The 23,494-nt window shown below is 34.1% G+C and overlaps 2 protein-coding genes across 6 annotated transcripts in view; both read left to right on the top strand.

Annotated features, from left to right (window-relative positions):
• Positions 1 to 260: 260 nt before the first annotated feature.
• Positions 261 to 2,270, top strand: LOC106667560 (spermine oxidase-like). Its single transcript, XM_014395596.2, has 3 exons — positions 261 to 426; positions 536 to 751; positions 816 to 2,270. The coding sequence occupies exons 1-3, from the start codon at positions 356 to 358 to the stop codon at positions 2,170 to 2,172; spliced, it is 1,644 nt and encodes a 547-aa protein (XP_014251082.1). The 5' UTR covers positions 261 to 355; the 3' UTR covers positions 2,173 to 2,270.
• Positions 2,271 to 6,824: 4,554 nt separating this feature from the next.
• Positions 6,825 to 23,494, top strand: part of LOC106667535 (long-chain-fatty-acid--CoA ligase 5) — a 37,688-nt gene continuing 21,018 nt past the window's right edge. The window contains exons 1-3 of one of the 5 annotated variants that reach the window (XM_014395537.2): positions 6,826 to 7,053; positions 17,130 to 17,217; positions 19,787 to 19,927. In XM_014395537.2, the coding sequence (XP_014251023.1) occupies positions 17,191 to 17,217; positions 19,787 to 19,927 (168 nt within the window). In that variant the 5' untranslated portion in view covers positions 6,826 to 7,053; positions 17,130 to 17,190. Of the gene's footprint in view, positions 7,054 to 16,543; positions 16,860 to 17,129; positions 17,218 to 19,786; positions 19,928 to 23,494 lie in introns of those variants that run through there. The other 4 variants (XM_014395546.2, XM_014395565.2, XM_014395556.2 and 1 more) reach the window with 4 other exon arrangements.

A 23,494-nucleotide genomic window follows, 5' to 3' on the forward strand; every position in this document is an offset into this window, starting at 1 on the left:
ATTGTCATGGCCATGTTAGCAAAAATTATATACAATTGCATACGAATCTACTCATTATTATATTAAAATTTAAAACATTTTTAGTTGAACATTTATAATACAATATTTCTGCATTATGTGTTATGAACATTATAAGAAAATATCAAAACTTCAATAAACTATTCAACTGGTTCAGTCTATAGTTAAAAATGTTTAAGGTTTCTAGTTTTATATTTTTTAGGCAATGTTGCCAATTAAAATAATTAAAAAAATGTACAACAAAACTTACATGTGATAAAACTTTCAAACCATGTGAACATGTTATTTTGCATGAATGAGTTCTCATCAAAATTGATAGTGGACATAACACTCAAAAATGTTAAATTTTTCGCGTAAGTTGTTTTTTGTTAGGAAATACTTTTCATTTGTTGCCACATGTCAGCAAAGGTAAGTGTTTTGTTCTGTATTATTTTCCTTTTTTCATCGTGAAAGTTGAAACACTGTGATTAGCTTACTTGATTTAGAAATTTATATTCAAGTTTGTATTTCATTTCAGAACTTTTTTCCGTGGTTCAGATAAGAAAAAAGATGATATGGTTTGCAAGCAAGACAGCAAGAGCACAAATTGCTTATTTGATATGTGCTCCCTTAATCCCGATATACAACAACCCTGCGTCATTATTATTGGTGCCGGGATGGCTGGTCTATCGGCTGCCAAACGGCTTGTCCAGTGTGGGATTACCAACTTCAAAATACTAGAAGCGAGTGAAAGGTAAAAACATATTTAAAACATTTTATTGTAATTTTGATTTGTACTAATGGAAAGAAAATTCTAGACCAGGAGGACGGATCAAGACATGCTGGTTAGGAGATGCGGCTGTAGAAATGGGTCCGGATGTCATTAATGGTGCAAGCATAGCAAATCCGGTTTATACGATGGCTGCACAAGAAGGATTGTTCACACCTCCACTTACTCGGCTTTCTCCGCAGACCACTATGTTTTTTACTAGTGATGGGAGAGCTATTGACGTCGACCTTGCGAATAAAGCTTCAGCGACATTTAAAAATCTTGAAGCAAAGGCTGCAAATTTGTTTTTCGTAGAAAAAAAGATTCATAATCAAACATTAAGCGCTTATCTTGATTCTCTGATTGTAGAAGAACTTAAAAAATTACCAGAAATTGAGAGGTATGACACAGCGAGAATTTTCTACGGTATGAGTAATGGGCTGAAAAGTAAAATTGGTGAAGATCTCGACAAGGTCAGTTCGACTATATTTGGAAGTCTGCATTCTCTTCCTGGTGGTGATGTTAAAATCCCTTTGGGCATGGGCGGTCTCTTGGCTCCTCTGCTAAGGAATCTTCCCAGGTGTGCGGTTCATTATTGCAAACCGGTGCAATGCATCAGATGGGGAACGGCAGGCTCCGGAGTGCCCCGGGTTGTGGTTCGTTGCTGTGATGGGGAGGAATTCCCAGCAGATTATGTGATTGTTACTGTTTCACTGGGTGTCTTGAAAAACAAAGCAGATCTTTTATTTTGCCCTGGATTACCAGCAGGAAAGATGGAAGCTATAAGAAACTTAGGCTTTGGGAATTTGAATAAGATTTTTATATATCAAGAAAGTCCTTTCTGGGTGCCCGGAACAGGAGGGATCCGGTTTGCTTGGTCTCCACAAGAATTGGCCGAAAGAGGAGATTGGGTTAAAGGTATATCAGGTCTATCTGGGGTAGAGGGAAGTGGAAAAGTTCTCCAAGCCACTGTTGCCGGCGAGGAAGCTAGGATAATGGAAAGCAAATCAGATGCAGAACTTGTTGCAGATCTGAATAAAGTAATACAATCTTTCATGGGCAACAGTGGAATAAAATTATCAAAAGATATCATGAGAACTGACTGGTCCACTAATCAATTCTTCTGCGGAGCTTTTACGTACTTAGGAATTGATTCGACCGTCGCTCATATTGCCGATCTTGCAAACCCATTGCCTGGCGAGTGTGATGAAATACCTCCGATCATTCTCTTCGCAGGGGAACACACATCAATAAAATATTTCTCGACCTTGCACGGCGCACGAGAATCTGGTATAAGGGAAGCCGACAGAATTGTGTCCTTGACAAAAAAGCTAGGGGGTCCCCCTTTTAGAAGAGTTTGCATTCCATGCAAAACTAGACCTTCTCATTTTGTCGCTGCAAGTTGATGTGGCTTTATGACTTTTAACTTACAAAAATTGTAAAAACACGTGATTGTGATTAATGGAAAAAACATGTGATTGTAATAAATTGTTTTATTTTGTCATTTAGTATTTATTAGTTAAACATATGTTTTAAACTTTTTTAATGTCAGTTTTACAATTAATGCAAGAAACTAAAAATGTAATTTAATGGATACAACAAACCTATAATTCTTGTTTTTTGATAACAAAAAGTAAAAAAAAAATTGTAAGTGTATAAAATAAGGATTCAAACCCAAGACCCATATAGCGATCAGTCCACACCTATTGAAAAATAATACCTCAATATGTATAATAAATTATAGTGAGTAAATAATTTTTTTATTTGAAGGTTCACATTTTTCATAAAAAAATAAATAGATGTATAATTTTTTTTTTCAACATCACATCAAATTTAGTAGGTACAATTCTTCAAGTAGGAAAACATTCTTAAGTTAAAGTGTTATTGATTCAGTAATTGTTTCAAGATAGTACTCCCACTTCAGGTCACATATTAATATTATGTAAATAATTTATGACTAGCTCTCCCCTGTCTACCACATCGACTAAATTGTCAATATTATTGATTTAAAGTATGAATAATTATTATTGTTGTAATTGTTCCTGTGATGGTAAGGAGGGGAGAAAGTGTATTTCAGATTATTATATTACCAAGTATAATTTTTATTGCCTTTGCCCTATGGAGAACAGTCAATATTCTGGATAATATTCTTATTTCATTAATTATTCTGTAAATGAACATAAAATTTTAGAAATTTATGTATCTCTTGAGCAACAATGAGCTCCTGGCATTGCTATTGGCTTACATTGAATACTCATTAGAAAAAATAAAATCTTAGTTTATGTTTTATATGAATAATTTATTTGTTAATTATACTGAAATTAAAATCAAGCTGTGTATGACACAGAGGTCCCAAAATATTTTATGCCTAGGTACAAGGAGTTCAGTAATCGTTGGGGGAGAGTATACTCCAGGGGTACGTGCTGGACATAACATTATTTAACTGATTACTGATTTATATAAGCTTAAATCCATACATGCATGTGCATAGCTACACAAGGGCTATCAACAGCTAGGTCTTTTAAGCACCTAATTCCTAAATCCATTTGCACGGTTAAGGTGGTGGAGAATGTGATGTTCTTCCATCACTGTCATATGATTAAAAGAAAGTGACTGCATAAGTGGTCCAGATCGGCAGAACTCGCACGTGTCAAGAGTGAAAGGTAAAAGAAGAGTGATCATCCTCACCCGATTAATAATAGATAATGCGTGGTTGTCACATGGACACTTACTTTTGGGCCAATGCCTGTGTCTGTGTTCAGCAAGCAGAGAAAGGTTGCTTGATACATCCCAAGCAATATGGTTCCAAATAGAGTAGGAATGAGAAATGTGCTTGAGCATGAGAGCAGAGTATTTGGATCACCAGTTCCTCTGGAAGGAACAGGGTTGTTTTATTGTGTATAGTAATGATAGTTGTGATGATGTGTCTGATATGTATTGAAAGTGAATGTAGTGTGAGGGCCGATGGGAACTCAATAATCTGTCTGAGATGGATTGCTAATAAAAATAACAATAGAACTTAGTTTATACTTGTTTGATTATTTATTTAATTTTTTTTTAAAGACAATCTTTTCAAGTAGTAAAAGATCTAGAGTTCTTGAGCCCTTAAAAAAAATGTATCACTCAAAGAAGACAAGAGTCAATAGTAGAGCTCGTTACAGATAAAGAGATAATGGTAATTTAAAAAGGAAATGAGCCTGCTTTTTTTCCGGTTTTGATAATTTGCTCTTGGTCTACTTGCGACGTATATCGTTTAGGATTTTTTAAATATTTGGTTCAACGTGCTTAAGGATTTTTTCAAAACTTTTGTGTTGGATATTTTTTGGCTGTTTGTAAGGAGATAGGATTTTCTGTAATTTTAGCTTTTCATGTTAGGTACAAAAAGGAAATGGGCCTGTTTTTTTTCCCTGTTTTGATAATTTGTTCTTTATCAACTTAAAACATATATCGCTTAGGATGTTTTTGATATATTTTTAAGGATTTTTACAGAAAAATTTATGTTGGATATTTTTCAGTAGTTTTTAAGATGACAGGATTTGTTTAATTTTGTTTTTCTGGGTGGGTACAAAAAAGAAATGAGTGCAATTTTCTTGTTTAGATAATTTGCTCTTTATCACTTTGAAACGTATATTGTTTAGGATTTTTTTGATATGTAGTTCAATGTGCTTAACGATTTTTTCAAAACTTTTTATGTTGAATATTTTTGGGCATTTTTTAACAGGATTTTCTGTTGAATTTTGTTTAATTTGGAACTTTCAAAGTGGGTACAAAAAAAGAAATGGGATTGATTTCTTCTTGTTTATGATAATATGCTGTTCGTCAAGATGAAAAGTATATCCTTTTTGATTTTTTTGGATATGTAGTTTAACATGCTGAAGGATTTTTATAAATTTTTTATGTTGGATATATTTTGGCTGTTTTTAAGGTTACTGGACTTTCTGCCGAGAGTCTGTTTAATTTTGGTTATTCAGGTTGGGTATAAAAAAGAAATGAGCCTGCTATTTTTCTTGTTTTGATCATTTTCTCTTGGTCAAACTTGAAACGAATATTTTTTGGAATATTTTTTATATTTGATTCAACATACTTAAGGATTTTATCAAAACTTTTTAGGTTGTATATTTTTTGCTAGTTTTTATGGTGACAGGACTTTCTGCTGGGCTTTTGTTTAATTTTGACTTTTCAGGGTGGGAAAAAAAGAAATTTTTGATTTTTTTTTTTATAATTAGCTCTCGGCCAATGTGAAACATATATCCTTTATGATTTTTTTTTAATATGTAGTTTAATGTGCTTAAGGATTTTTCCTAAACTTTTTGGAAGTTTTTAAGATGACAGGATTTTCTGTGGGGATTTTGTTTAATTTTGGCTTTTCAGGGTGAGTACAAAAAAGTAATGCGAATGATTTTTTCTTATTTTCGATATTTAGCTCTTCGTCAACTTGAAACGTATATCCTTTAGGAATTTTTTCAATATGTAGTTCAGCTTAAGGATTTTTATAAAACTTTTTATGTTGGATTTTTTTTTGGCAGTTTTCAAGGTTTTAATCAGGATTTTCTGTTTGATTTCTTTAATTATGACTTTTCAGGTGGGTAAAAAAAGGAAATTATGAGAATGATTTTTTCTTGTTTTTGATAAATAATTTTTGATCAACTTGAAACGTTGATAGGATTTTTTGGATATGTAGTTCAGTATCCTTAAGAATTTTATCAAAACTTTTTGGAAGTTTTTAAGATGACAGGATTTTCTACTGGTATGCTGTTCAATTTAGGCTTTTCAGAATGGGTAAAAAAAGGAAATGAGAATGATCTTTTCTTATTTTTGATAATTAGCTCTTTGGCAACTTGAAACATATATCCTTTTGGATTTTTTTGATATGTAGTTCAGCGTGCTTATGGATTTTTCCTAAACTTTTTGGAAGTTTTTAAGATGACAGGATTTTCTGTTGGTATTTTGTTCAATTTAGGCTTTTCAGAATGGGTAAAAAAAGGAAATGAGTATGATCTTTTCTTATTTTTGATAATTAGCTCTTTGGCAACTTGAAACACATATCCTTTCGGATTTTTTTGATATGTAGTTCAGCGTGCTTATGAATTTTTCCTAAACTTTTTGGAAGTTTTTAACATCGACAGGATTTTTTGTTGGTATTTTGTTCAATTTAGGCTTTTCAGAATGGGTAAAAAAAGGAAATGAGAATGATCTTTTCTTATTTTTGATAATTAGCTCTTTGTCAACTTGAAACGTATATCTTTTTGGATTTTTTTGATATGCAGTTCAGCGCACTTAAGGATTTTTCCTAAACTTATTGAAAGTTTTTAAGATGACAGGATTTTCTGCTGGTATTTTGTTCAATTTAGGCTTTTCAGAATGGGTAAAAAAAGGAAATGAGAATGATCTTTTCTTATTTTTGATAATTAGCTCTCCGTCAACTTGTAATGTATATCCTTTAGGATTTTTTCGATATGCAGTTCAGCACGCTTAAGGATATTCCTAAACTTTTTGGAAGTTTTTAAGGTGACAGGATTTTCTGCTGTTCAATTTTGGCTTTTCAGAGTGGGTAAAAAAAAGGAAATGAGAATGATTTTTTCTTATTTTTGATAATTAGCTCTTCGTCAACTTGAAACATATATCCTTTAGGATTTTTTCGATATGCAGTTCAGCGCGCTTAAGGATTTTTCCTAAACTTTTTGGAAGTTTTTAAGGTGACAGGATTTTCTGCTGTTCAATTTTGGCTTTTCAGAGTGGGTAAAAAAAGGCAATGAGAATGATTTTTTCTTATTTTTGATAATTAGACCTTCGCCAACTTGAAACGTATATCCTTTAGGATTTTTTTGATATGTAGTTCAACGTGCTTAAGGATTTTTATAAAACTTTTTATGTTGGATATTTTTTTGGCAGTTTTTATGGTTTTAGATAGATATCTTGTTTGATTTCCTTCAATTTTGGCTTTCAGGGTTGGTAAAAAAAAGGCAAAATTCGTTCTTGACCCAGTCCACGTGTAAAACGAGAAAAATCAATGTGGAAGCAGTTCTCGAATCCGCCGCGACGTGCTATTCCACGGATCTATTATTACAACGTCATGTGACGGCGCTACGTGTTAAAAAAGATGCTTTTATTTTTTTAAACGAGCCATCCCTTTTTCCGATAATTGTAAATAATTAAGAAATTCAAAGTATCCAAGGGAAGCCGGAGGGGAATTATCGATCCGGCTCGACGTTAAGCCATGTGGCCGAACAGTGCTCTCTGTTTCTCCTGAATGAACACACCACTGAACCTCCTCTCTCCTCAAACATGTGAGTACTGAATTGTAATTGTTTTTTTTCTCTTCGAGATAAAATTGATTATTTGTTTATAAATAACACGTATATTGACCGGCAAGTATATGTCGACGATATTACACGATGTGGCGAACATAAATCGCCCCGTCCAATAATCGTTTACCTGCATAACACAACATAAATTCAATTTTATCCAAAAGGGACTGTTAAGGTTTATCCCTAGAAGACTGACCTAAGCGATCAATAAATTTCAAAGGTTATGAAATACTACATTACGAAAGATTACCTGCCTTAAATAAGATTTTTTTTTCTTTTACTTTAAAACCCAAGAAAAAAAGGTATTGGGAAAAAAATGCGCAGGGCTTTACCGGTGTTTTATGATAAAACGTGCCGCAAAAGCTACCGACCCTTTTTCCCCTCATTTCTCCTGGCTCTCTTCCAGGGTTAAATGGACAATCTTGCCAGGGACGAAGGCAGTTTGTTGCCTTTTTAAATTAATAATCGTTGGAATTGCGACTAAATTCGCAAAAGAAACGGCCCCCCTCAGAGCTAACGGTAGACAATTAATCTTTTACGACTCAACCCTCAATTGTAGCAGCAAGGGGTGTCCAAAACAATTTATTCCTATATCTCGGAATATAATGCATATTCCGACATAAATGGATTCAATTAACCGACATTTTAAATCACATTGTAATATCCCCAGGAATAAATGCTAAAAATATATTTCACCATTTTTAACACTTATTACAAAGAATTATTACGTTTTAAGTTTCTTTTATCATATTAGATTTATTTAATTTCCGTACAATTTTTTCATATCGCATGACCATTATTTAGATGGTTGTATTCGGTCCTAAATGGTTTGAGGATTTTTTAAAGTTATTTTGGCGGTCACGTTGCAGTCTTTTCACAGATCGATTTTTATATTAGATAAAACAATATGCTCGATTATAATGGATTTATTTTAAATTTTATGAGAGTCACATAAATTTTCTCAGATTTGGTACGATGATCATTGTAATCTGCCCTAGATGGATTTCTAGAATGAAAAGCAAATATTTGCTTGCTGAAAATGTAATTATACAACGTTTCTAAAGTAACATTCTAATACGAAGGCTTGACATTAAATTTTATTATTTTTTAGCATATCATAATTTTTTTTGGTGGACCGATTGCAATCCGTCATAGACCGATTTGTATATTAGATAAACTAGTTTTCGGGTTATTTTTACCATTTTTTCAACACAAAACGAACAGATTATGCTTGCTGATATTGTATATGTAATTGTCCTAGATCAATTTGCCTACAATTATATTTTTAGCATATTTATACCGAAGATAACATTGTAATCTGCCCTAGACGGATTTATAGCACAAAACATAAAGATTGTGTCCAAAATAATTTATCCCTACAATATCTCAGAATATAATGCATATTCCAACATAAATTAATTCAATTAACCGACATTTTAAATCACATTGTAATATCCCGTAGAATAAATATAAAAATATGTTTCACTAATTTTTAAAACTTATAATTATTACATAAACCATAACTATATTTTTACCAAACAATTTAATTATATTGATGTTCAAATTTAAATCTAAACCTATTATTATATTTTAAGTTTCTTTTAGCAAATTAGTTTTTTCGTACAATTTTTCTTATGGCATGGCCATTATTTAGAAGGTTATATTCGGTCCTAATTGGATTGAGGATTTTTAGCATTTTTCATTATTTTCGTGGTCACTTTGCAATCTATCAGATCGATTTGTACAGTAGATAAACTAATTTTTGGGTTATTTTTATTTTTCATCACAAGACGAACAGTTTACGCTTGATTATAATGGATTTATTTTAAATTTTACGAGGCACTTATAATTTTTCTCATATTTGGTACGATGATCATTGTAATCTGTCCTAGATGGATTTCTTGAATGAAAAGCAAATATTTGCTGAAAATGGAATTGTCATTTTTCAACAGTGACATTCAAATGCGAAGGCTTTATATTAAATTTTATTATTTTTTAGCATATTCTAATTTTTTTGGATTGAGGATTTTTAGCATTTTTAGTTATTTTGGTTAAATATTTTTTAGCGTATTCTATTTTTTTGTCCCGTTGCAACCGTCATAGACCGATTTGTGTATTAGATAAATTAGTTTTTGGGTTATTTTTATTATTTTTTCATCATTATCTTGCTGATATTGTGCATATCTGATTTATTTAAGTTTTATGAGTTATATTATACATTGTATATACAGTTATATTGTAAATTGTCGTGGATCAATTTGCCTATAATTATATTTTTAGCATATTTATTTCTATGGTCATATTGTAATCTGTTCTAGATGCATAAAATCTATAAGATTATCCTTCCTGATGTTGATCATGTGGGGATTTTTTATTTGTCGACAGTCACTTCGAATTACGAATGACGATGGCCAGAACTGAAATTTTAGTTTCGTTTGAAGTTTTAAAATACAATTCTATTTTTATGTTTGACTAAAACTAAGCAATTTTGATAAATAACCGTTTTCCCAAACAAAATATTTTCGATGATATTGGATTTATGTTAAGTTTTAGGACCCTGACATTCTGATACGCACATCGATAGACCAAATTTCAGGTTCATCACCTCACAGATCACACTAAGTAATATCAATTTAATATAATTTAGTCATCATGCATGTTCAATATAGGTTGGGAAAAATGTGGTCATATTGAAATCTCTACTAGATAAATTTGTCCATTAATTTTTTTTAGTACTATAGTAAATACTATATTTTTTTGTAAAAATAGTTTATGTTTACTTTTAGGCGTATAAGTTATCAAAGAAAATTTTTATCTGGTGCTTTTGAGAGCTCCCTCCCTTAAACCATTTTTCTTTACTTGTTTAGTTGTATTTTTTTCTATTGTTTTGTATGATAGAAACTATTTCGTGAGTGAGTATAGTTGATCAATGTAAATGTATGCTTTCTGTTAGGCAGTATCTGCACACCACCTGTTCTTTAACGGCCATCCTTTTGTACGTTGAGCCATGAGTTAATAAAACCTGTTATACTTTTATATTTTGTGAAATTTCTTTTATGCAGTCAGTACGAGATAGCTTATTGTTTTATTTTCTCTCCCAAAAATGTCTATGATAATTTAAATTCCCTTCCTGCTTATCATCCTTTCTTGCTCATGATCATTTCCCTAATTTTCTCTGTATCCTGAGGCCCAACAGAGTGTGTTCCTGTTTTGCATACTTAACGTGTTTAGTTTGGTTTTACAATTCAGAATCATCTTCGGGCTTACGTTCGGGTTCAGTGCCCTGCTCCCCCAGTATCAAATTTTTTTGTATACTCAGTTCAAATTTAATTGATCACATCTGTCAAGTGCATGGGCTCTCGAAAGACAAGCCATTCGTGTTTTATTATTTGACTTTATCCTGTCCTGTGATTCTTACAATATTGAATGAAATGAGATTTGACCTGGTGATTATTGTCAAACCGGTCTTGCCCCAATGAAACAATTTAGATTACCGAGGATTCGTCCATTTTATAAAATCTATAAGGATCTGGTTCTGACTGTTATGATAGAAATACAAATATAAACAAAATTGAACTTTTCCAGCGTAAGATTATCTGGGAATGCAAATTATCTCTGAACTTTTAACTTGATAGGTTCACAATGTCAATGTCAAACACACCAACCAATTTCAAGATTGATAATTAACCGAGAAATGATAATTAACAAAACGTTTCGACAAATACTGATTAACAGTCTATGGCATGAAGAACATAAAAATTATTATGTTCTTTTTTAGAGTACTTTTTTTTAACTTTGGGGGTTGAATAAGGATTTAAAAAACCCTTTCCTCCACTGCTAACTGTATACACTGAGAGGAAAAAAAAAGTCAACACCCTTAATATTTGTTGAAGTCGTGAGGAGCTGTCAAGAATGAGGTAGTTTGGAAAAACACCTTTTTCATTTTTTGCCGATGTTTCGACCTTTATTCGGGTCATCTTCAGGGCCTGGGTAAATTACGAAATATATCTTGATTGGAAAAAATACAATTTAAGATGTAAATATAAATTTTTGGTGCTATTCTTGTGGTGACATATTGGTGTTATATAACACTTTCACCCAACACCAATATGACACCACAAGAACAGCACCACACTTTAAGTGAGTATGAAATATTTGGTTCAAAATTTAAGATGTAAATATAAATTTTGAACCAAATATTTTATTCTCACTTAAAGCGTGGTGCTATTCTTGTGGTGACATATTGGTGTTATATAACACTTTCACCCAAAACCAATATGACACCAAAAGAAAAGCACCACGCTTTATGTGAGAATAAAATATTTGGTTCAAAATTTATATTTACATCTTAAATTTTGAACCAAATATTTCATACTCACTTAAAGTGTGGTGCTGTTCTTGTGGTGTCATATTGGCGTTGGGTGAATGTTTTATAACACCAATATGACATCACAACCATAGCACCAAAAATTTATATTTAAATCTTAAATTGTATTTTTTTCCAATTCATCTTCGGGGACTGGGTAAAGTTGATTGGAAAAAATACAATTTAAGATGTAAATATAAATTTTGAACCAAATATTTCATCTCACATAAAGTGTGGTGCTATTCTTGTGGTGTCATATTGGTGTTGGGTGAGTGTTTTACAACACCAATTTGACAGCACTACAATAGCATCAAAAATTTATATGTACATCTTAAATTGTATTTTTTCCAATTCGTCTTCAGGGTCTGGGTAAAGTTGAGTGGTGTCAAATTGGTGTTGTAAAACATTCACCCAACGCCAATATGACACCACAAGAACAGCTCCACACTTTATGTGGGTATGAAATATTTGGTTCAAAATTTATATTTACATCTTAAATTGTATTTTTTCCAATCAACTTTACCCAGGCCCTGAAGACGAATTGGAAAAAATACAATTTAAGATGTACATATAAATTTTTGGCGCTATTGTAATGGTGTCAAATTGATGTTGTAAAACACTCACCCAACACCAATATGACACCACAAGAATAGCACCAAAAATTTAGATTTACTTCTTAAATTGTATTTTTTTTCAATCAACATAGGTTTTCTAATTTACTCAGGCCCTGAAGATGACCCGAATAAAGGTCGAAACGTCGGCAAAAAATTAAAAAGGTATTTTTCTAAACTATCTCATTCTTGACCGCTCCTCACGACTTCAACAAATTATGAACAACTGTGAAGCACACACCACATATATTTAATTATTCGATATTTTTAATTATCTCCTCAGATTATCTATTCTCCGATAGTCCTGCATTGATTCTCTTGTAACAATATTTGGTCCGTTCGGGGTTCTCTAACAGCTAAATGAAATATTGAAGATGTGTTATTAGAAGTTGTTCCTGCCAATACTTGGCGACTGTTTTATTTTTATTGCATGGCAAGCCAAGTACCTAGAATCGTTGGTTGAGTACTTGGAACGGGCTTGGACTGGCCAGCATATAGTCCAACCATATCGAACACCTTTAGGACGAGTTGTCAAAGAGGGTAGTCACTCAGCGATGCTAGAGAATTTGTAAGAAGTAAGAATGGCGCTGTTGGAGGAGTATAAAAATATTGCAAAAGCACCACGTACAAAACCTCATAAAATCGATGCCACGTCGAATGCAAGCGGTGAACGCAAGAGGATGAAATACTTCGTATTGAATTGAATATTTTCTTCATTGCTTCATAGCAACATTTTTGGTAAAATTGTTTTATTCAGTTTAATTGCTTACGATTGCAAGTATTTACTAAAAAACGAGGGTGGCTATATTTTTACCTCAGTGTAATTTCCAAGTCCCCGTCACATCGCGAGACGTGTAAGAATTTACGCCCTGGGCGTTTTTACGTGTTCATATCGGATCGCCGCTTTACGTAACTGACGATACGAGCTCTGAATAGTAAGTTGAATAGTTAACGTGGATTTTTGAAAAAAAAAAAAAGTTTTGTCTTATTCAGAGGTCCAATTTAAGAAAAGAAAACTATAGCTTATTATGCAAAAAAACAAAAGGAAACTTCTATTTTTCATTGTACTTAGTGAACTGTAGATAGATCCGTTGTAATTTACCTACAGTTCCCATAATTTTTTCTGTGGTATAGTTACGTCTTAAAATTTATTTACTGTTTGCTATGAATAAATAGACTCAATCGTAAAAAGGTTAGGTAAATAGATTCGGTAAAATTCTTCACTCAATGCGACTTGGCTTTTGTGCGCAGGGTAAATATTATTCGTTGAACACCTGTGTTTTGTTCCTTACTTCAGTGTAATTTAAAAAAAAAGTTGTAATAGTAGTTTAAAATCGTTTGTTTAATTTCTTAAAAACGTTTAAGATGATTATGTGAACACATGTGCATCCATTTCCGTGTTTTGGTAGTCAGTTGACCTCGGTCTTATCCAGACTACCGGCAAGTAACAAACCTAATCAATAAGATTACTTCATCCACCTACGAATACATTTTTAACCTGAAAAATTCTTAAATGAATACCATTCAGTCAGTAGAGGAAGATTCAAGTCGTACTTGACATTCTGCCATCGACATTCTTGTACTACACATTCACGCTTATAAATACACACGAAACAGGTTTTATTCTTTTCCTTGGGTTCACTGGTGATCAAATTCTGCACACTTAGATGCTTGATGTACGTTATGTTACATCTTATCACATCAAAAAGATGAGGAACACCCAATAAGGATCAGATAGCAGATGATCTATTAGGCATGAATCAAACCAGCAAGGAATGATTACTAGAGGAAATTTATCAAGAAGAATGTGTTTATTCACGATATGCCAGATTCAACAGCGTTTAAAATAAAATCTCCCTGTAAAAGTATACGAACTTCCCTTAATAAATTAAGCTGAACGATTCGGAAATAAACGAGTCCATAAGTCTTTCCAGTAAGTCGCTAAGACAGGCAAACTCACGCTACAGCTAGAGAGGACAAATCTCAGAGAAGTAAAAAGATATACCGGTCACTGATATGTGAGAAATCATCCTCACTAGGCATATTCATCGATGACCCTGTTTGTAGGTTATGCTATGACGAGGAAGAAACAGCAATAAACACAACCTGGGATGCAAAGTAAACCCAAGGAAAGGAATTATACCAAAGACAGTAAATTACATAGTACCCATAAAAAGAAGGCTTGAGGAACTGTAAACCCCATTTTCAAGTCTCCGTTCATTATCATAATCATCATAGGAGAAGGACAGAACCCCCCATTAAATAGTCTTAATTATCATCATTTTGGGAGAAGGATCGAGTCGATTGCACAGATCAAAGTACAAGGAAAGTCAAATAAGCCAAAAAAGCTACATTGTTTGGAGAACACTTCCGTCCATCATCATCATCATCTTTGCCATAAGAGTGCATAGCATGGGCTACTAATTAGACATAACGTTCTTGTCATTTTTATGAACCGATAATAAAAAAAGCTGCATTGTTTGGAGAACACTTCCGTCCATCATCATCATCATCTTTTTCATAAGAGTGCATATCATGGGTTAGTAATTAGACAGCGTTCTTGTCATTTTTATGAACCGATAATACATGATAGTTTCAATCTTGGGCCTGAACATTGTTGTTGAGTCGATTTATGTTTTTATGAACGTAGTTTCGTAACGTTCAAAATTTTAAGGTTCTGATGTTTACCAAAGAAAATATTCCTTGGACAGAGCCTTATAAGTAAAACTATCTCAGGGCTCTAGATTTCTCACAATACTTCTTTTAGTATTAACAATTGGATCGCATCCAAAGGTTAATTGGCGAGGAAGACATGTATTTGTCTTGAGTGGCTCCTTTTTAAATATAAAATTAAACGTAAATAACTCGACTTATATGCTTATGTCATTTGGAAAGTTGATGTAAGCTCTTTGATTATTAATACTACCCGACAAACCAATTTTGAAGGTGAGTGTAATATCTTTTGGTGTTTATCGCTGATTTATTTATTTTAGAAATATATTTTAATTTTAAATCTAAAGTCTTTAGATTAAAGTAAGAATCAGCACTGATTTTTCACCTATCACGCCAATCAAAGCTAGCGTTCCTCAAGGAAGTATCCTAGGCCCACTCCTTTATACCATCTACACTGCTGACATACCCACACATCCAAACACACAACTCATAACCTACGCGGACGACACCGCAATCTTATCAGCACACTCCAATCCTATCCTAGCAACAGAAGCACTCCAGCAACACCTGAACCTCATTATCGACTGGTGCAATCGGTGGCGGATCAGATTGAACGAGCAAAAATTCAACAAATTACGTTTACGCTCAAACGTCAAACCTGTCCACCAGTGCACATTTACTACAAGATAATACCACCATCGAACCAAGTCCGCTACCTTGGGCTTTACTTAGATAGTAGACTTACATGGAAACCACATATAAGATTAAAACGGCAAGTTAACAAAATATATGGACTGAGACTACTTGGACCAAAATCAACACTAAGCATACATAACAAACTAACCGCTTACAAAACACTCTTCAGACCTATTTGGACTTATGTAGTCGAGCTGCGGGGCTCGGCCAAATCATCCAATATCCAACGAATTCAATCTTTTCAATCTAAAGTTCTCCGCCGTATCCTCAATGCTTCCTTCTATGTCACCAATCAAACGATCCATAAAGATTTTAAAATCGCTTTCGTGAAAGATCTTATCCGAACACGCTTCTTCACTTTCTACTCTAAACTATCCTTCCAACCTAACCCACTAGCCCTAACTCTTCCCTCAACGTCTCACCCTTACAATCCTAATGACGAGGTCACATGACCTTCTATATATATATTACGCAGGGCGGGTGACCAGGACCCGAGGGGTTAAAAGCCTACGTAGGCCCGTACCCCATCCCTAAAAGGTCCAGGACCTGTCGGCTCACGAGTCATGCATAAACCTTTTGGACCTATTCACAAACCCCAAGATTTTGGACCATTTTATCTTGGGGATTGTTTTGGTTATGTCCTCTCCTTCGAAAGTTTCAAATCTTTCCCTAGCATACCTATCGCATTCTGCAAGGTAGTGTCGAGCCGTTTCTTCCTATGTTTCACAGAAGCGGCAAAAGGGGTCTGGTAGAGTACCCATTATGAAGAAGTGTCTTCTCAAGGGGCAATGGCCCGTTAGGATACCTATCTAACTACCTTCTATCTAACTCACCCAATTAACTTTAAGCCACCCAATTAAATAAAAGAGATGGGAAGTTGGTGCCCGAGCGGATCGAAGTCACGATAGCTCAAGTGGTAGAGCAGCGGCGTATTTAACCGAAGATCGTGGGTTCGAATCCCGCTCGTGACGCTGACTTTTTTATCTCGACCAATAACTTTCATAAATATTAATTATTTGCTCAATGTATATTTTGTACGCAATAAAATAAAATACTAGAAATAGACCAACGTTATCATATTGATATTTTAAAACAAAATGCAAAACAAAATTTTCTAATTAAAATGAGTGAACAGATGATCAAGAACCACCGAAAACATTGTTTATGTTTTTTAAGAAATAATTTCTCTTTGCGAATGTTTGTCTTATTTGGATATTGTATCTTTTGTTTATCTCTGCGCGCACAAGGTCCGACAGTGGACGATGTATACTTTCAGTTTGAACCCGGCTCAGTTTTGCGACGGATCAATTTTACTCAAATCAAACCTTGCTTTCTGAGATGCGACGAAAAACTTGAAAAACACTTGTGGAAATTTTACGTTTTAACGATAACAGGACAACTTTTTCACAACTGATTTTATGTCTTCTCTGAACCCAGAGGTAAATTTTAAATTTTTTCCTTATATAGTAAAATAACCGTTTCTAGGTTAACCTATATTTTTATTCTACCTATGTACCAAACACGTCCTTGGTTTATTATATTTTTTTACATAAATTATTCATGACAACTTCTAATTTAAAAAAAATTACAAGTGTTGTATGGTTGATTCCATACAAAGTTTTAAGGGAAAATAAAAATCTGAACTATTTATAATTTATTTCCTATGATGACAAATCGACCGAGTAAAAAGTTGATTGTCTTAATTCCAGTGTTTCAGCGGCATGCTGTTAAATATCAGCAAGATTGACAAAATCGCTAGGCGTCAGTCTAATGGAGATTGAACGGAAAAACTTTTTAGTAAGAATTTTCTTTTGGCAGTTTGTACTACAGGCTTAAAAAGCAGCCAGCTTGCATGTTTCGCTTATCAATTTGTTTTCTTGTTTATCCATGAGCAAAATGAGTAGTATTTTTGGTTTTCTCCTTGCGATTTATTGACGTGGTTTGAGTTTAAGTTGAGCTCTCTGAAGTTGTTTATAAAACTAATATCGCGTTACATTCCTACACGCTCTTTATACGGAGCCAAGGAATTGTACTCTTTAATCAGTTGGGAAACATCGACCGACCTTTCTCTAAGTGAACCCGCTCGCGACACTAACTTTTCACCTCAACTAAGACCTTAGATAAAAATCAATTCTGACCGCTTAACATATATGGATAAAAAAAATTAAAGTTTTATGATATTATATATCTAGCGAGAAAACATGACTTTAGTTGTTTAATTAAAAAAAAAAAAATTGGTTGGTTCAATGAAAATAAAGGAAATTATATAAAATCCAATGTTAAAATACGGCTGAGTCTTTAGGCAACCGATAACGCCGATAGGAAATCAAATACTATACTTCACTTAGGGAAAGGTCGCTCGATGTTTCCTACCTGATTAAAGGGTGCAATTCCTTGGCTCCTTATAAAGAGCGTGTAGGAACGCGAGTGCTTGAGTATCTGGCCTTTGTTCCGATTCTCGGAGGAATAAATCTTTTTTTTATTGTACATAGTAATGACAGTTTTGCGCCCCTAACTTGTGTTGAGAATGAATGTATTTATTAGCGCGAAAGAGCCGATGGTGAAATACTGCTCAGGGGTCTTTCTCTACGTAAGCCAAGCTTTCGATGGAATTGGCTGTTCGTGCTCAAGGGCCTATCTCTGATTTTTCCGAGGGTTTTAAAGGCAATCCCCTTTGAGTACACTATCCATTCCATGGTGGTGGTCCAATCCATGTGTCGAACCTAAACTCAATCAGTTAATTATAAAATAGGGGTGGTGGAGGAATATCGAGTACACTAAATTGAGTCCATGGTATGTAAATAGGAAAGAATTTATTTAAGAATAATTGAGAGTGTGAATGGGTTTGGATCTAGGAACTGCATGCGTTGGGTGCTGAATTGTTCAATTAGATGAATTGCTGTTGATACCATCCGGAACTTGGTGGCTCGACGGATGACAGAGTTCTGACCCCGGAGCCAACACCTCGACACAGCCGGTAATTTATCGTAAATTGCAAAAGCTGGAATTGCAGGTGGACTGATGGAAGTGATTGGCTCAACTCTGTACATGTGTATATTCTTGTGCAGATTTGAGGTTATGTATATCCAAATCCAAATACGTTAGGTCACCCAGAAAACACCCTTTGTTAGCTTGCTTCAGCTTGAAATTTTTTTTTGGTGAACTTGCAGCTCGCCATCCCTTATGCTGTTTAGAAACGTTTTTTATGTACATATATTCTAAGTCTACAAATCAAAAAGCATAGTCCATCAAGTCCCTCGTGTAAGGAGGGTTTTTATGGCGTAAATTAGTCATCAGTGGTAATAATTCCATCTTGATCAGCAAATCTCCTGGAAAATTTATTTTTTCACATTTCGGTACACATTCCTTTCAAACTTGTCATCATATTGACCATATGCTTTTTTAATTTCGTAGAGTAATAATAGTCAAACAATTTCAGCCAAGAGTCGTTTTATAAACCACCCAGATGCGGAAAATATTTTTTTTTCATATAAAAAAGTTGTAAAATTTTGTCAGAACTTTAGGTGTTTTACCCAAAATCAATGATCCGTTATTTTTAAAAGCTTCTAGCTACAAATACGTACTATACCAAGAATTACATTAAAAAAAAGGATTGGTTATAATAGACAAAATATTTGATAAATGATAATTTTTGGACTCTCTTTAATCAACCAAAAGGCAAATTGCAAAAATACTGATACAATTTCAGAGTTTGAGGCTTAAAGAGAACTACACTCTTCTGAAGAAGAAATGCTGAACAAAATCAACATTTAGAAAAGTGATTGAACAAAAAATAGGAAAAATCCCATTTGTTTGTCCGAACAACGTCCGCTACCCCGTTAAGTAGTTTACTACCCTCCCGCTAAATACAATAATAATATTTTTATTTTAATATTGCTTTTATATTTTGAATTATATAAAATGAAAAGTATATTAATTAGCTGGTTGGTATTCTCGTTTGTTCTGTCTTTTATTTTATATTTCCCTTTTGTAAGGGGTGAAAAAAATTTAAGTCGTGAAGGGATGTATTCACGGTGAACCGGGGGGTTACATTTTTTTTTCATTGCAAGCTTACATAGTTCTCAAATTAGACTAACAGTCGAATCTCCACGGAATATTGTCGAGAACGATTGTCTGCAGAGCTAAATGGCTAATTTAATTTATAAATTGAATAATTAATTATATAATTAATTTTTTGGGGGAACAATTTACGCTGTAATGCTATTGTTTTTGCATGAACTAACAGCAAAGCCTGAAATACAGACTTCCAGGCAGAGATTTGTTTGGAAAGACCGATAGTTCTTTGTGTATTTTTGCTTTTGTTTTATGTCGTTGTTGCTTTTATGAATTGAGATGTGTATTCCAGTTGTGGGCGATGGAGGATTGGGGTACGTCGACGACGGTCATCCTCATCACAGGGATAGCAGCTGCATCGATCTACTACCTGACCAGGCCTAAGTCCGAAAGGCCTCTCGTCCCGCTTCATAGACAATGCACCGTCCTGCCGGTTAGTCTAAAAATTAAGTTCTTTTATAGGTACCGAACAATAAATTCTCCGCATGGTAAATCTTATTTTACGTATTTCTATATTGCAAGCGAAAAGTCACACATATACATTCTTTATATCATTTATACTGCTAATCTACTTATACAGCCAATACCATCATCACCACGCAATTTTATCCTTTAACTCGATCCTATCCAAGAACAGCTTTACCTTATCGAAGACTATGCAAAAAGGGGAGGTCAAGACTGACTGAAAAATATGTTCTAAGTGTACGTTCACATTTGAAAAAACATTCTTTACTGTATACAACAACAAAGATACTGATTTTCATTCAAATCACATACTACACCTAGCAGACTGACGTGGCATCGCCACTCAAGACTTGGATAACTATGAATACTTCTAGGACCGAAATACGTTTTGGTCGTCAACACTAGATTAACCTTATATTTTACTGCGACCTCTTTGGACATACGGAGCGGAACTGGGGTTCTCCCAAGCCATCCAATCCTTCCAATCAAAAGTCCTCACAGATATCGTTAAAGTTGCTTACTACTTCACTAATCTCACTATCCAGAACACCTCAACAATCCTTTTGTCAACTGATCCATCCTAACACATCCATCCGAGAACCTGCCACGTCGATGACCTCGAGACCACCTTGCCCATTAACACTGATTGCCAACGACCACTTTGGACATACGGAGCGGAACTGGGGTTCTCCCAAGCCATCCAATCCTTCCAATCAAAAGTCCTCAGAGATGCTTGCTACTTGCTACAAAGGTGCTTACTACCTCACTAATCTCACTATCCAGAACACCTCAACAACCTTTTGTCAACTGATCCATCCTAACACTACTGCTCAGCCCTCTCTACACATTTCCATCCCGACATCCGGAGATGACGTCGATGACCTGGAGATCTCCTTGCCCCTTAATACCTCACACTGATTGCCTGTTTGCCAGCATTGGCACTATGTTGTAATTTTAAATTTCTCATTTTTTTTTCAAGAATAATATTTTTATTGGATTCTATGCTTAATTTTTTAAAATAATTTTGGGGGCATAGGTGGCTTCAGCGTTTTAGGCGTTGACCCGGCGGGCATCACTGTAAGGTAAAGGTCCCGGGTTCGAATCCAGACTTTTCAGGCTTTTTTTTCAGTAACACCGGCACCCCGAGGGACCATTTTATAAGCCTAGATTTATATGAATAAAAACCAGACAAAAGTCAAAACAAGATAGTTTATTAATCATTTGTTTCTCTTTCGTTAAATTTTAATCATCGAAAATATTTTAAATTATGGAATTATGCATGAATCCAAATTTGTTGCTAAATTATTAGTCAGTTCCTGTGATCTAAATTCAAGCTACTTTGAAGTGAGAGTTTAGCTCGTTCAGCCTTGCAGCTAGTGTTAACAGATAAATGTTAATGTTCGAGAAGTTATTATCACTGTGACAATGGTGAAGGGCCCGTTTCTAAATTTACCTGTATTTCACGTGCCAACCGACGAACGACCTTTATCGTAAAAATAATCTAATTAATGGTCTCTGTTCCCGCATTAATATCGGCTTCGTAATTGCCTACTCGTACCCTACTAGGGTTTTCATCTTCATTCATCACACATTCTCAACATATTCCGGTGTACAATTGTTTTATTAGTGTTTTCTCGCTTAGATTTATATTTACTATTCCATTCTGATTGCAAGTGCCATTAACCTCCGAGCCCCATTCGGTTAGATTTTTGGCTGTTACTTGGGAATAAAAATTAATCAATTTACAAATGTCTTCCTATTTAGAAACCTCAAATCTCCTTGTACCCCTCTCTAATCTGTCTTGGCTTTTCTATACAATGTCCTAAAACTGACTGACATGCAGAAAGCTATTGACCAATGTAAAATTACAATTCTTGTTCTCCTGCACTTCTCCAAAGCATTCCATAGAGTAGATCATTCCCTTCTCCTTGCGAAAGTCAAAACAGTTGGTTTCGATCCTACCTTTCAGATCATTCCCAAGCAGTATCCATCCCAAATAAACCTTCATCCTCTCCCCAACCTAAAACTTCTGGAGTCCCTAAAGGATTACCTCTGCTTCTCTTTTTTGTTGCTACATTAACGACTTTCTTAATTCCGTAAAATATTGCTCCTACCATCTTTAAGCAGTCGACTCCAAAAATTTACCTTTCACACTTAGTACTTACAAGCTGCGATTGTACAAATTCAATTATTTCTTGGGCCACTAAAAATGGGCTTAAACTTAATGTAGAAAAGACTCAAGCCATTGAGTTTGGATCTCGTTCCCTCCGAATTTCTTCCTCTCCCACCATCAAGAACATTGGGATAGAACCAAACCGGACCTTGTCTTGAAAACCGTATATTTCCCAGATATCCCGCCGCTGCTTTTCCATTCTCCAAAAGTTCCTTCTTCCCATTAGTACTCGTAAACTCCTAGTTTCCACCCATATTCTTCCATACTTTGACTATGGATGTATGGTGTACTGGAGACTCATTGGAGAGCTGGATCATAGACTTAAGCGTTTAAACGAATTGTTTTTGTACGCTTTATTTTCGGCTTCCCAAGGAGGTCTCACGTGACTGATATGTAGGGATTATACCCTTTCCACCATAGGCTACCTTGGATCCTTCCTTCACGGAACAATATCTCCCCACTACCCTCCTTGATCTCCTTACCTTTAGGTCTTTGGTCCACAACAGTCATAGTCGTTCTAGCTCTTATGATCTCCATCCTCCTAAACACAGAATCACTGCTTTCAGTCATTCCTTCCTCATCCGTTCATCCAGCCTCTGGAACCCTAAAATCCGACGTTTCGTACGTTTTTCCCGTCTTTTTTGTAATAACTAATTAAGAAATGAAAAAAATTGTTTCTAGACTTTTTGTTGTCTTTGTTTTATATATATATATAAAACAAAGACAACAAAAAGTGATATGTATATATATATACATAACACATCGTAAATAATTAATAAATGAAAAAATGGTGTCGAGACTTTCTTTTCCACTAAAATTTCATCAGATCTACGAAACAGACCCTGAAATTTGATATTTCCTACGTTTTTTCTTGTTTTTTTTTTTCAATAACTAATTAAGGAATGAAAAAAAATGTTTCAACACTCTTTTTATCAAAAAAAAAAAAAAAAAAAAAAAAAATCGGAATCCATAGAACAAACCCTGAAATCTCTTTCATTTGTTATGACTAATGTTAAATAATTAATAAATGAAAAAATGGTTTCGAGACTTTCTTTTTGAACAAAATTTCATCAGATCTACGGAACAGTCCCTGAAATTTGACATTTCCTACGTTTTTTCTTGTTTTTTTTTTTTGCAATAACTAGTTAAGAAATGAAAAAAAAATGCTTCAACACTTTCTTTTTATCGAAAAAATCATCGGAAGCCATAGAACAAACCCTGAAATCTGACTTTTTTTTAAACGACTAATGTTAAATAATTAATAAATGAAAAAATGGTTTCGAGACTTTCTTTTTGAACAAAATTTCATCAGATCTACGGAACAGTCCCTGAAATTTGACATTTCCTACGTGTTTTCTTGTC

Source organism: Cimex lectularius, unplaced genomic scaffold (assembly GCF_000648675.2).
Source record: "Cimex lectularius strain Harlan isolate CLEC.00 unplaced genomic scaffold, Clec_2.1 scaffold67, whole genome shotgun sequence".
Lineage (NCBI taxonomy): Eukaryota > Metazoa > Arthropoda > Insecta > Hemiptera > Cimicidae > Cimex > Cimex lectularius.